Below are 13,701 nucleotides of genomic sequence, written 5' to 3'. Positions count from 1 at the left end.
CTTGCATCCTTTCATTTTTCGGTATGTGTCCCTCGGTGGAAAATGTTTGGACACCCTTGCATTAAGCCTTTTTGCTCTATTTTTCCTTTTTTTTTAAATGTATTTCTACAATGTGCCAGTGGCCCACAGTAATCCCTGCTGCGGCCCACAAATGGCCACCAGGCCGCACTTCGGACACCCCGATTTACGTATTTCAATCTCTGTCTTCTTAGCACTATCGATATCGTGAGTCCTGCTAGCCAAAAGGCTGGGTTGCTCTCTGGTGATGCTAATGCACACACACCAGGGCTTGTGGAGGTCAGCTCCCGCGGCGAATACTTTGCCTTTTGTGACCGCTTGTATTTGATTGCAGAGTAAATGCATGAAGCAAGGTCTTGGAAACGCTGCGGAAGCTGATTTTGCAGATAGGCAAGTTAGAGACATAAAATAAGATTTTTTTTTAAATAATAAAACTTGATAAAAATGTATTTAAAATTTAGTCTTAGTCTTTAAAATTTAGGTTTAGTCTTAAATTGGGTTAAAAGCTACCTAGCAAAGAGGAAACAATTTGTAAAGCTAGGAGAATATACATCTGGGAGTCTACATACTACGTGTGGAGTACCCCAGGGGTCCATACTGGGACCAAAACTGTTTAACTTGTACATTAACGACATTTGTAAAGTAACAAACAACTTAAAATTGGTCTTATTCACCGATGATACCACCGCTTTCTGTTCTGGTGAAAGCACACAAGAACTCATTAAAAAGGTCAAGGATGAAATGGGCATATTAAAGTCATGGTTTGACAGAAACAGATTATCCCTGAATTTAAGTAAAACTAAAATAATGCTATTTGGAAATAGTAGAAAGGACACGTACGACCAAATACAAATTAATGGAGCGGATATTGAAAAAGTGGAAGAATATAAATTCCTCGGGGTTATAATAGATGAAAAAATGAGTTGGAAATCTCATATTAAATATATACAACAAAAGGTGGCGAGAAATATCTCTATATTGAATAAAGCAAAATATGTTCTTGATCAAAAATCACTCCACACTCTGTACTGTTCCTTAATATTACCATATCTAATGTATTGTGTGGAGATATGGGGAAATAATTACAAAAGCAATCTTCACTCACTCACTGTACTGCAAAAAAGATCTGTGAGGATAATTCATAATGCCAAGCATAGAGAACATACAAACCCTTTATTTTTAAAATCACAGATATTAAAATTCGCAGATTTAGTACACTTTCAAACCGCTAGAATAATGTATAAAGTTAATAACAACTCGTTACCCAAAAACCTAATAAAGTATTTCTCAATCAGAGAGGAGAAATATGATCTTAGAGGAAAATTAAACTTAAAACATTTATACGCGAGAACTACGCTGAAAACCCACAGCATTTCCGTGTGTGGAATTAAATTATGGAACGGATTGAGTAAGGAACTCAAACAATGTACAGAGATGAGCAAATTCAAAAAACAATACAAGCAGTTGATGTTTGCTAAATACAAGGCAGAAGAGTCCTGATTGTTTTGTCAGGTTTTTTTTTTGTTTTTTTTTTTATTTTATTTTATTTTATTTTTTTTTTATTTTTTTTTTTATAATTTTCTTTGTTGTGTTTAAAAAAAAAAAAAAAGAAAAAGCTTTGTTCTTTTTTATTTATTTATTTAGTATTGTCATCATTATTATTATTATTATTAATGTTCTTTGTTTTTTTGGGGGGAGGGCTATCTCACCGTTATCTATTATGTGTTATCCTGACTATCACTGAAAACATGACATGGAATGCAGGAAGTGAACAACATGTACTGTACAAGATGTAGATTGGAAGGGGGGTAGGATTAAATAAGCTTTGCTTCTTCCTACTCCTTTTGGACATGTGGAACTGTCAAAGAATGATTCATGAGATGTATTCCATTGTAACCTTCATGTTCAAATAAACTAAACCAAACCAAACCAAACCAAACCAAAATTACAGTACACAAATAGGAAAGTAGCACAGACAATCATTATAAAGTGGTTCAATAGTGGGCCTTTGTTGATAGGAGCTACCTACCTTCAGACTGATCACAATGTACGGTGGAACGATCTGAATCAGAATCCATGAGTAAGTTAGACCTGAAATATTAAGGCAGGAATAAAAATAAACACTCAAAATCATACGGGGCATAGGCAATCTGTAAAAATATGTGAGTCCCATGTACTTTTGCTTGTGTGGAGGAGGGCAGGCGCTGAGAACCTGACTCTCTTCTTGGTATTCTGAGCGATGGTTGGGCTGAGCAAGATGACCTGCTCATAAATACAACAACAGAAGTGTTTGTGTCAGGCTATTAAATCCAGGATGAGGGAATGCTTATATTGTCTGAAAACACTGACCAGGTCCAGCCTGGCTGTTAGTACGGAAGCTCTCTGGTTGGCTATCGGTCTGAGAGCCTCGACTGCCCAGTGGCGAGGATATCAGTTCCTGGGGAGGAAAACACATGCATTGATAAAAAAAAAGTATTACAAATGCTATAAATATGTATCTATATACCTGTATAAACATTATGTATCTAAATTGTTTTGAGCCTTTCTGATCCTGTGCCGAGTACCCCTCACGTGACTGTAAATAGCTGATCAATGGCTGTGACCAGAAAGACTATGGCAGCGTTTCGACAGGTTTCTTTTCACGACGCAGCTTACCAGGACCGGGCTACAGGCGCTGGGCTGCAGGTTGGATAGGCGTCGGGCCAGCACAGCTCTGTAGCTACTCTCGGGGTCGTCTTCCAGAGCGACGCTGTCGGGTTGAGAATCCTCCACGATCAGACAAGGGTTCTCCGGCAGAGGCAGGCTGGAGCCCAGGTCACTTCCGCCGGGATCCATGCGGTCGGGCCGCGAACAAGAGACCGACTGACAACACACAAAGGAACATGTGTGAACGACTCATTAAAACTGACGACGCGGTTTTAAGACGGACTGTTAGCCAAGCTCGTAGGTGGTTTGGCTGATTTAGTACGTTTTTTATTTCCTCGTGTATTGTTCATTTTGTGTAAGACAACAAAACACACCCACCTCCACTCTGCTCGGCGCGGCAAAAGGAGCAGGGTGGAATATGATTGGTCGAATCCAAATCGTGACGTCACTAAGGACAACCTTTCATGTTGGTTTTATGTTTACCGAACATTCATCCCTCCATCTTCAATGCGGCTTATCCTCACATGGGTCGCGTTGGTATACTGCTATCTGTTTACCGAACATTTATCGTAATTTTTTGTTATTTTTTTGTATGTTCACTTCTACTCGTTCAGTGCTTTATCTTTGTCTACAACAAGTGTTGGACAAATTACAAAATTAAAGAATTGGAATTTAGCTTTGTAGGGACATGTGCAGCTGAGAGATGTTTCATGAGATAAGGGCTGGGGGCTGAGTTTGTGACTTGCAATTCTCTACCAAAACGCCAGGGGGCAGTGTCAGAGTTGACCGGCTATTTGGCTTCCTGTGTACTAATAAGGAAGAATGGTGACTGATGCCACATCCAGATCGTTGATATACTGTAGATATCAGTACATAACAAGTTGTAAATAGTAATTAATTAATTACCCGTCACTGGAAAACATAATAGAGGTTGTTACTATAATGCCATTACTCCCAACACTTACTACAGGAACCTACATACTGTATCTATTTCTATCTTATGGTTTTAAATGTACCATTACAGTATATTACAATTAAATGGACACAGTAATGTTTATTTTTGCTGCACACCAAACTTTGGTACTGATCACATTCCAAGTACGTTCATACCCAACTACGGGGAGCTACACTTCCCTTTGATCGGAGGTGCTAATGTAAGGAGAGGATTAGACCACAACTCCTCCCAGTCTTAGTGTAAGGAACCAGTAGGAGGAGGGCGTTGGCACACCAATTCCGCCCACTCTTACTGTACTTAAGGCGTAGGCTACCAGCACTTGTTAGTTCGCTGACGAAGCTCTTCGGATGAGGAGCGAAACGTCCGACACCTTCTTCACAGAAGTACAGATGACGTCTCAAAAAAAAAAGAAAAAGGTGGACAACTCCTGTACGACTGAGAGCCTACACAGACCCAAGCAAGAAAGGTTTCACCCTTTTGTAGTGCAAAATGGTAGTCGTTAAAATACAGTGGAGTGAGACCAACCGGTTGGTTAGAGTCACCTTCGTACGTATTTCAATCTCTGTCTTCTTAGCACTATTGATATCATGAGTCCTGCTAGCCAAAAGGCCGGGTTGCACTCTGGTGATGCTAATGCACACACACTAGAGCTTGTGGAGGTCAGCTCCCGCGGCAAATACTTTGCCTTTTGTGACCGCTTGTATTTGATTGCAGAGTAAATGCATGAAGCAAGGTCTTGGAAACGCTGCGGAAGCTGATTTTGCAGATAGGCAAGTTAGAGACATAAAATAAGATTTTTAAAAAATAATAAAAATAGATAAAAATTGAAAAATTGCTAGAATTTGCATTTTGCACATTTGGATCTTAATGAGGTTTTAAGTAGAGCTACAATATGCAAAAGCAGGGGGAGTGAGACAAAAAGCACTTTGAAAAAGTAATTTATTGAAAACAAAAAAAACCGTGAAATAGCCCCGTTATCACGTGATCAAAACTTTAAGACCACAGGCTATAAAAGCCAAAATCTGCTCAAAATGTTCATTTTCTGTCAGGCATTCACACCATCATGCCCTCCTGATGGCTAAAGCTAAGAAGCTTTCTCTTTTTGAACGTGGTCGGATTGTCAAGCTGCATAAGCAAGGCCTTTCGCAGCGTGCCATTGCTGCTGAGGTTGGGCGCAGTAAGACAGTCATTCTACATTTTTTTGAAAGATCCTGAGCATTATGGAACAAAAAAGCCAAGTGGTAGACCCAAAAAAATCACACCTGTGCTGAGCCGGAGGATCCGATTGGCTGCCCATCAAGACACAGGGCGGTCTTCCACCCAAATTAAGGCCCTTACTGGAGCCGACTGCAGCGCAATAACCATCAGACGGCATCTGCGGGAAAAGGGTTTAAAAAAACAAAAACTAATTCAAAGACCTTGTCTCCTTCAACGCCACAAAACTGCCCGTTTAGACTTTGCCAGGGAGCATCAAACATGGGACATTGAAAGGTAGAAAAAAGTTTTATTCTCTGAAGAGAAAAAAATTTAACCTTGACGGTCCAGATGGCTTCCAACGTTACTGGCATGACAAGGAGATCCCACCTGAGATGTTTTCTACCCGCCACAGTGGAGGGGGTCCATCATGATCTGGGGTGCTTTTTCATTCAGTCAAACACTGGAGCTTCAGGTGGTGCAGGGTCGTCAAACGGCGGATGCTTACGTGCAGATGTTGCAGCGGGCATCCCTCATGACTGAGGGCCCTCGTCTGTGGGGTAACAGCTGGGTTTTTCAACAGGACAACGCTGCAGTTCACAATGCTCGCTTGACCAAGGACTTCTTCAGGGAGAATAACATCACTCTTTTGGACCATCCTGCATGTTCCCCTCATTTAAATCCCATAGAGAACATTTGGGGATGGATGGCAAGGGAAGTTTATAAAAATGGCAGACAGTTGATGCCCTTGGTGAAGCCATCTTCACCACTTGGAGCAATGTTCCCACTAGCCTCCTGGAAACACTCGCATCAAGCATGCCCAAACCCATTTTTGAAGTGATTAACAAGAACGGTGGAGCTACTCATTACTGAGTCCTACTGAGAATGTTTTTTGTTCTGGTTTGGAGAGTTTCATTTTTTGAGCGATGGTCTTAAACGTTTGATCAGCTGATGAACAGCCCATTCCAGTTTAATTGTTGTTTTCAATAAATTAAAATAAAAATAAATTACTTTTTCAAAATGGTTTTTGTCTCACCCCCCCCTTCTTGCTTTTGCATATTGTAGATCTACTTAAAACATCATTAACATCCAAATGTGCAAAATGCAAATTCTAGCAATTTTTCAACTGATCTTAAGATTTTGATCAGGAGTGTAGTTATGGCAAAGGATGTTTCCTGAAGTCCACAAACATCTTTACAGTCTTGAGCGTGTTCAGTTCCACTTTCTGTTTCATATGCAGACTCATCAGCATCCTTGATGAGGCAAATGACTGTGGTGTTGTCTGCAAACTTCAGGAGTTTGACGGCTGGGTATGTTGAGTTGCATTCGTTCGTGTCGACTGGGGCGCCTCTGGAGGTAGGGTTTGGGTGAGGCTGGACCGCACTGAGTATTCAGTCCAGAATCATGTTTCAAACAAGTGAATAACTCGTCACCAAACAGGAGGTCATTATAACATAACAGTCTGACTCACGGTGTCATAAAAGAAACACAGGAATTCCTTGCCTCTTTTTGCTTCAAATTTTGCAGCTTCAGTCTATCACGTTTTTTGAAAAATATATTAATTTATAAATCATGCTGTTTCATGGGTGAATACCGACTATTACTAGTCCAAAAAATTGCATATGTAAGCAAATTGTACAGCTTTTCTTTCCAAAACTAAGCATTTTCAAGCATAAAAATGTCTAAATGAAGTAAAATACAAATATAATGCTTTCAGAAGACGCATTCAAAGACATTGTTATATGTAGTCTTCGATACTGGTCACCAGGTGTCATTAATGTTACCGTAATGTTCGGTGAGACACACAAGCACCAGACTTGATCGCTGGAAAAACAGGCTTTATAACCGCCGCAGGAAGGACAGTACAGAGGAAGTTTAAAAAAAGAACAATGATGAACCCTCCCAATGCTGACATGTGTGAGTCTATGTTCTGTCTTATTTTATGTCTTAAATGTCGGATTTTCGATTTTTATTGGGTAATACTTGTGCAAGGTCGTGGTGATATTTCATGTCTACAGGGCTCTAACAATATTAAAAACTGTTGTAAACAGCTTTTCTATGCTCTCTAACTATGAAAATATTCTATTTAGGAAAAAGTTATCCTACTTCTCGGAAATTCACTAATCACGGTCAGGTTTGGAACCAATTAACCGCGATAAACAAGGCATTACTGTACTATTCTGTTCAATTTGCATGTCACAAAATTCAGTAAAAATAAAAATGCATTGTGTTTGGACCAAAATTCTATGTTTTCCATTTTTTAAGTACCGGTTTGGGCGCTATTTATGCACCGGCACCGTTTCAAAAGCACGCATTTGGCACCAGTATCAGATCATATTAAATGATAGCCAACCCGATACGAAGCAACCCTCACACAAAGGCATGGCACAACATAGGAGAGCAAATTCTTTGGGCCCAGAGTCAGCAGTTCATTTGCATCTCAAAAAGACGAGGACAACTATGTCCAAATTCTGGAAAGAGAGGACCGCTAGTTGGGAAGAGGCGTGAAAGAAGGCATTTACGTCAAACTAGAAAGGCCGTCTCAAAACAGAGGAGAAGGTTTGCTCCATCACCTGTCTTATCATCTCTCCTCCAAAGATTGTCTCACTCCATGGGGAAGAGTGGCCACTAACCAGCTGTTTTGCCACCAGGCAGGCGAACAGCCTATTGTTATGCAGGACGGTTGTTCAGCAGCCACACCCACCCCCGACATAAATAGGGAGATTCCACACTGAATAAAAAAACCTTTCGGATTACAGCTAAAATGTCTTCAGCACACAAGAAGAGTCCAGTTGCCTCAATTCATCCCTGAGACAACACAGAGCTGCTGATGTCATGTGGTCATTCCAGTATCAATGAAAGCAAGCACTCCAAATTATTCAACCTCTATTGTAAATTCACTGTATTTGCAAAATGTCCAAACTCTCAGTCGACAATAATGTTTTACAGAAACAGCTCAAAACACAAATTAATTTGGTTCCTCCTCATCATTCAGAATGCACTGAAGGAAGAGGACGTTCTCCCTCCGTTCCCATGATTTAGTACAAAAATACATGAGACACAAACAGGCTGATAAATGGGATGTCTGCTTTCGCTCTTGAGGATGAACAGCCACCCAAATATCTCTTTATCTTTTGTATGACAACCCCAGTTTCCATGGAGATGCCACATTCTGTGACACCACTGCCTATGCAAATCAGATTAGAGCTGCTGTTAGAGGAGAAAACCCACAGAGGATGTGCTCCCGAGTCCTCACAGCATGCCATGCAAATGAATCCAAGCTCGACACACAGCATCTTTAGAAGAAGCACCGTGGTGTCTGTTCACGGTGCTTCATAAAGATGCTGTGTGTCTGATCTACACACTTATAAAGTATGGTTATAAGATGCACAGATCCTTTATCTAGAGGGATATTTTGTGTACTGATTTGACAAATCAGTCCATGCTCAAAGACTAGCTAGGACAGCTCTAGCCTTAGTTCTTCCTGATCTTTCACAAAATCACTCTCTAGTCTTTCTGCATAAGTTAATTTTGAAGATCACTGAGTGATTTTGTGAAAGACTGTGTCGGGCATGAATGGTTTTTAAAGATCATTGAGTGATTTTGTGAAAGACCAGGTAGGACATCAATGGCTTTTCAATATTTTAGATTTTTTTGTTTTAATTCACAATGACTTAGAATTATACTTTTTCTTGAAAAATCATTCATGCTCAAAGACAAGATAGGACCAGGACTTGAGCTGTCCTATCTAGTCTGTGGATTTTTCTCAAAATCACCCTGTGATCTCGAAAAATGATTCATACTTAAAGGCTAGTAAGGACAGCTCTAGTCCTATCTAGTATACTGTAGATAAGACAGCTCAAGTCCTAGTCCGGTCAAGTCAAGTTCTAGGACAACTGTAGTCTTAGTCCTTCCTAGTTTTTCACTAAATCACTGTCTAGTCTTTGGTCATGAATGGTTTTTCAAGATAATTGAGTGATTAAGTGAAAGACTAGGTAGGACATGAGTGATTTCTCAAGATCATTTAGTGATTTTGTAAAAAATCAATCATGCACAAAGACGAGACAGAACTAGGACTTGAGCTGTCCTATCTAGTCTGTGGATTTTTCTCAAAATCACCCAGTGATCGTGAAAAACTATTCATGCTTAAAAGGGTAGTTAGGACAGCTCTAGTCCTATCTAGTATAAATAAGACAGCTCAAGTCCTAGTTATTTCTAGTCTGGCTAGGAAAAGACTAGGTAGGACAACTCTAGTCTTAGTCCTACCTAGTTTTTCACAAAATCACTATTCTTTGAGCATAAATGATTTTTCAAGATTGAGCAATTTTGTGAAAAATCAATCATCCTCAAAGACTAGGTAGGACAGCTCAAGTCCTCGTCATATCTTTTCAAGTTAATTGAGTGATTGTGTGAAAGAATAGATAGACTAAGACGCGGCAAGTGGACTGTTCAAGTCGTCTTAGAAGATGTTTTGCCTTTCATCCAAGCAAGCTTCTTCAGTTCATGCTCAAAGACCAAATAGGACTAGGACTAGAGCTGTCCTGTCTACAGTAGACTAGATCAAAGTAGGACTACAGCCGTTCTATCTAGTTTTGAGCATGAACTGATGAAGTCAGCTCAATTGAGACGCAAAACATGTTCCACAACAACCTGAACAGTCCAGTTGCCTTACAATGCCCCGATAATTTTTGGCAAACAAAAAACATTTGTATCAACAAACGTATTAGTGAACCATTTAACAGTACAGTTAATAACAACAATATAAGACAATGTTAGATTCCAGACAAGCCGTACCATGGTGACCATGGTATCGATACTATCGATAGAGCCACCCAATTTTGGATGAAGAAAATATGGCTCTAGTCCAAACCTTTCATTTGTTTAAAAAAATGACAAGGAGAAGGCGCGTCCCTAGACTTTTGTCCATGTCGTGTAGGTCACCTTTTAAAAACACTTCCTAAACGGTAACAGTACAACCCAGAATAGAGTGCACGCCGAATCTATTGTCATGTCTGCGGGCAGGGCAGTGTGCCAAATTAGATGAAAAGCGCAGTCACAAGCCAAAATGTCTCAAGTGAGCTCCCTCTACTGGAGCCTACGTCAAAAATATTCAGACGATGCACGTCTCCTCGTGCACGTCTCCTCGTGCAAATAAGGAATATAAGCAACGTTACCTTAGAAATCAATCCGTAGTCTCTTTGTGCGCAATGAAACGCTGTCCTCCATGGCTGTGCATCTCCTTGCCTCTGTAAAGCAGACAGTCAGGATGCGGAGAGCACACGCAGTGCACGTAAATGATGTTAAGGCATTTTTGGAATATTGATATGGCGTGTCTGCTCATCACAAAATAACCCGGATGCGCAAAATCTTTGTTAAAATACCCAAACGTATGTATATTTGACTTTTTAATTGGTGTGCACCGGTGCTAAAGTAACGCATACTTAATTATTATTGACCAATACGAGCATATTGTAATAATATTTTAAAGGACAGGAAAATGTTATTATTAAATTATTATATGTATTATTATTATTATTTTAGGTCGTATATAATGTACTGCAATGGAATTACATTTCAGTGAAACACTAAGGCTCTATTATCAAACTGTAGTCGATTTTCCTATTCTACTGTCCGGTGGGAAAGTCACAGTGTTGTTCAAAGAACGTGCACTTTCCACTCTGACCAGCAGAGGCCAGTAGATACACTGATGAGGGTGGATTGGGTTTGCTGACTCACTCCTAAAGCATAATGAGGCAGCTGCACGCCCCAGAATACACACTCGCAAATTAGTTACGCATCTGGCAAGTCAAATGGTCGCTTCATGCACAAGGGGGGGATGGTAGGGGGATTGAAACCCTATTTGGACCTACCTTCTGCAGCCGTTTGGAAAATGTATATTTAAATACAGAGACCACCAGCCAAAATATCACAGATTCAAGAGTGATTAAAAAAACTTTCTGTAAAAAGGAAAATAGTAAAGAAAATAAAAAGAAAAAAAACATTTTCATAAGAAACAATAACATCCAGAAGGTCATACTGTATGTGTACCGGCAGCATTGTTTGCATAAATGAAGAATAAATATTACTTCTGCTGTCGCTACCAATCTGCATCTATACTGTACTTATGAATTACACTTATGTTAAAGCCACTGTGATAAATCAATAAACTTCCATAATATGCAATTAACCAACAGTATGTACGCCAATGAAGGAAAAAAATCACTTAAATGATTGGAAACTGACAAAAGTCATGACGTATAAAATTGTCGGTTTTTCTTTCTTTCGCAGTGGGGTGCCAACGATCTTATCCACATCTGCATTTGACCTGATCTTCTGCACACTGAAAGGCTGTGGGCAGGCATCTCTTTGACCACGGGCGCCTCCGCAGGGATAGGTCGCACTTGGGGTCAAGTTCACAGGACACGGCCACAGATATTTGCATGCAGGTATTTCATGCATCGGTGACACACTCTAATAATAACTTTTGAATAGCAAAGAGTGGCTAAATAAGCCAATCAAATGCATGTACATAGTAGACACCCACGCAAAGCATTGTGTTTATGTCATTTACTTTTGAAATAAGCATTTGAGAATGGGTGTTGTGTGGTAAAAGCAGAACAAACACTGCACACGAGTGGTAAAACATGGGAGGTGCTCCATCAGTGGTACACATCATAAGTACAGGTCATGGATGTCCAGGGAGTGCCCCACACAGAAAAACTGAAGGATGCGGGAAGATGCTAAAAAACAATCCAATGTAGGTCAACATATGATCAGCAATCTGAACAAAACATAGCTTTGTGTTATAGGTGATAAAGCACATTAGTGTGATATTTAATAATATATATCATTAATAATAATAATATATCTCATTAATAAGAAATTCATTAAATTTCAGAATATACCAAGGGGCAATAAAATCTGAGCTATGGCCCAAAAATGTCTGCCAGTCTCTGTTTATCAGCATGTCACCAATAATATAATGTGGCAGAAACATTAATTATATACCGTGACTTTCTACAGCCTGTGTAATGTCTTTTAATGTAAGTGTGACATTATTATTCTTGCTCATCATACAATAAAATACATAGAAATGTCATACGAGAGGCACTTGCACGATGCATCCTGAAGGGGCGGGGGCGTGCGTGAGCTAAAATATGCTTGCCACTGACGTCCAACCACAGAGAAAAAGCCAGTGTTTTTTTTTCTTTTCTTTCTGATAGTACTGGAAGAAAATCAAATGCATTTAATAAATGAATTTCTGCAAGGCAGGATTCTTTATTCATAGAAAATGGACTAGAGCATAGAAAACCCGTCTATGACCTTCTAAATATGGTTTTTAACATTATTAGAGCCCTCTAGACATGAAATAACACGCCGTTTCACTCCTGTTACCCAATATAGGAGACATAATAAGAGAAAATAAGACATAAATAAGACTTGTCATGAGTGTTGCTATAAATGTGTTCCGGTGCTAGGGGAGCTGAGTAGGGGGAAAACAGGACGTGACATCAAGAGTTCAGAGTTTTATCTTGGCGTGGATTATGGCCGCAACAGTAGCCCGTGCTCAGCATTATTGGGCCTGTTGTGAGATCATTCCAAACTGCAATGTGTCTCACCAAACATTACAGTAACCTTACTGACACCTCGTGACCAGTGTAGAATACTACATATCACCACAACGCCTTTGAATGCATCTTCTGAATGCCTTATACTTGTATTTTAGTTCATTGAGACATTTTTGTGCTTGAAAATGCTTAATTTAGCCAAAAAATACATACAGTTTCTTAAATATGCAGCTTTGTTGACTAATAATAACAGCAATAATAACAGAAATTCATATATTTTTGTAAAACCACGATAGAGAGACGCTGGAAAAACCAGGGATTAATGTGTAAATCAACAATATGAACAACACAACAACAAAAAACACAGATATTTGTGAAAATAAACATAGAAAAGAACTGAAAAATATCAATCCCATCACGTAATGCGATACTGATACTAAGCTTGGTGTCCATACTCTCAATCCACCCCTATTGGCTACTTTACCTTTTATGTCATTTAAGTTCTTCAATTTTATTGTGCCATCAATTCATCGACGATTAATTAATTACATTCCAGTATTTGATTTTTTTTTTTTTTTTTACAGGTAAAACAGAAAACAAATAGTTGATTCTTGCTTCCTTTTGTGTGTCAACTCTTTGATCATGTACAGTAAATAAACGCCCATGACAAAAGTCTAGACCAGGGGTTGTCCAAAGTCAGGGGTCTAATTTGTGACGCGGGGCTGTTTTTTAAATTATTTTTTTTTAATTGTGCAGCGCATCTAAAAATATAATTTAACAAGAAAAACATTGCATATATTTTAGTAGCATTAACTTGAAATATTAAAGAATGACTTTTTTGTAGTTGTAATATTCTGAAAAACAAAACAACAAAAAACCAACAACAGTAGAAATAGAAAAATAGCTGTAATTTTATGAGAATAAAGTGAAAATATTAAGATAAAAAAGTCAAGAATGAACTCAATACTATATTATGAGGAAAGATAATGTAATTTTACTAGCAGAGATTTTAAATATTAAAGAAAAATATGTTTTTTTAAAACCATAATATTATGAGAAACAAACAAAACAAAATAAAGTTGTAATTTTTGGAAAATTAGGTCGAGGAAAAAGTTTTAATATTATGGGAATAAAGTTATAATATTACAAAAAGAAAATTTACAAAGATTATTTAAGAAGAAAGTTTAAATATTTGGAAAATTAAAAAAAAACAACCACAGCAAAAATGGGAAAAAAAAGGAGGCAAGAGAAGCTCAAGCTAATAATATGTTTTTTCATCTATATCACAAAGCATGGATGCAGTTTTTTCTTGAAATATAT

At 38.8% G+C, this 13,701-nt stretch overlaps 1 protein-coding gene across 4 annotated transcripts in view; it reads right to left on the bottom strand.

Annotated features, from left to right (window-relative positions):
- tp53bp1 (tumor protein p53 binding protein, 1) overlaps positions 1 to 13,701 on the bottom strand; it is an 87,704-nt gene that overhangs the window by 29,144 nt on the left and 44,859 nt on the right. For 3 of the 4 annotated variants that reach the window (XM_054771789.1, XM_054771792.1, XM_054771791.1), the window contains exons 4-7: positions 2,674 to 2,880; positions 2,368 to 2,455; positions 2,196 to 2,280; positions 2,048 to 2,109 (exon numbers count right to left, since the gene is read on the bottom strand). In XM_054771789.1, the coding sequence (XP_054627764.1) occupies positions 2,048 to 2,109; positions 2,196 to 2,280; positions 2,368 to 2,455; positions 2,674 to 2,880 (442 nt within the window). Of the gene's footprint in view, positions 1 to 2,047; positions 2,110 to 2,195; positions 2,281 to 2,367; positions 2,456 to 2,673; positions 2,881 to 9,987; positions 10,155 to 13,701 lie in introns of those variants that run through there. The other variant, XM_054771790.1, reaches the window with a different exon arrangement.

The sequence above is a fragment of the Dunckerocampus dactyliophorus genome, chromosome 3, assembly GCF_027744805.1.
Source record: "Dunckerocampus dactyliophorus isolate RoL2022-P2 chromosome 3, RoL_Ddac_1.1, whole genome shotgun sequence".
In the NCBI taxonomy this organism is placed as follows: Eukaryota; Metazoa; Chordata; class Actinopteri; order Syngnathiformes; family Syngnathidae; genus Dunckerocampus; species Dunckerocampus dactyliophorus.
Note: the sequence above shows the minus strand (reverse complement) of the source record. Positions and strands in the feature narration are given on the sequence as shown.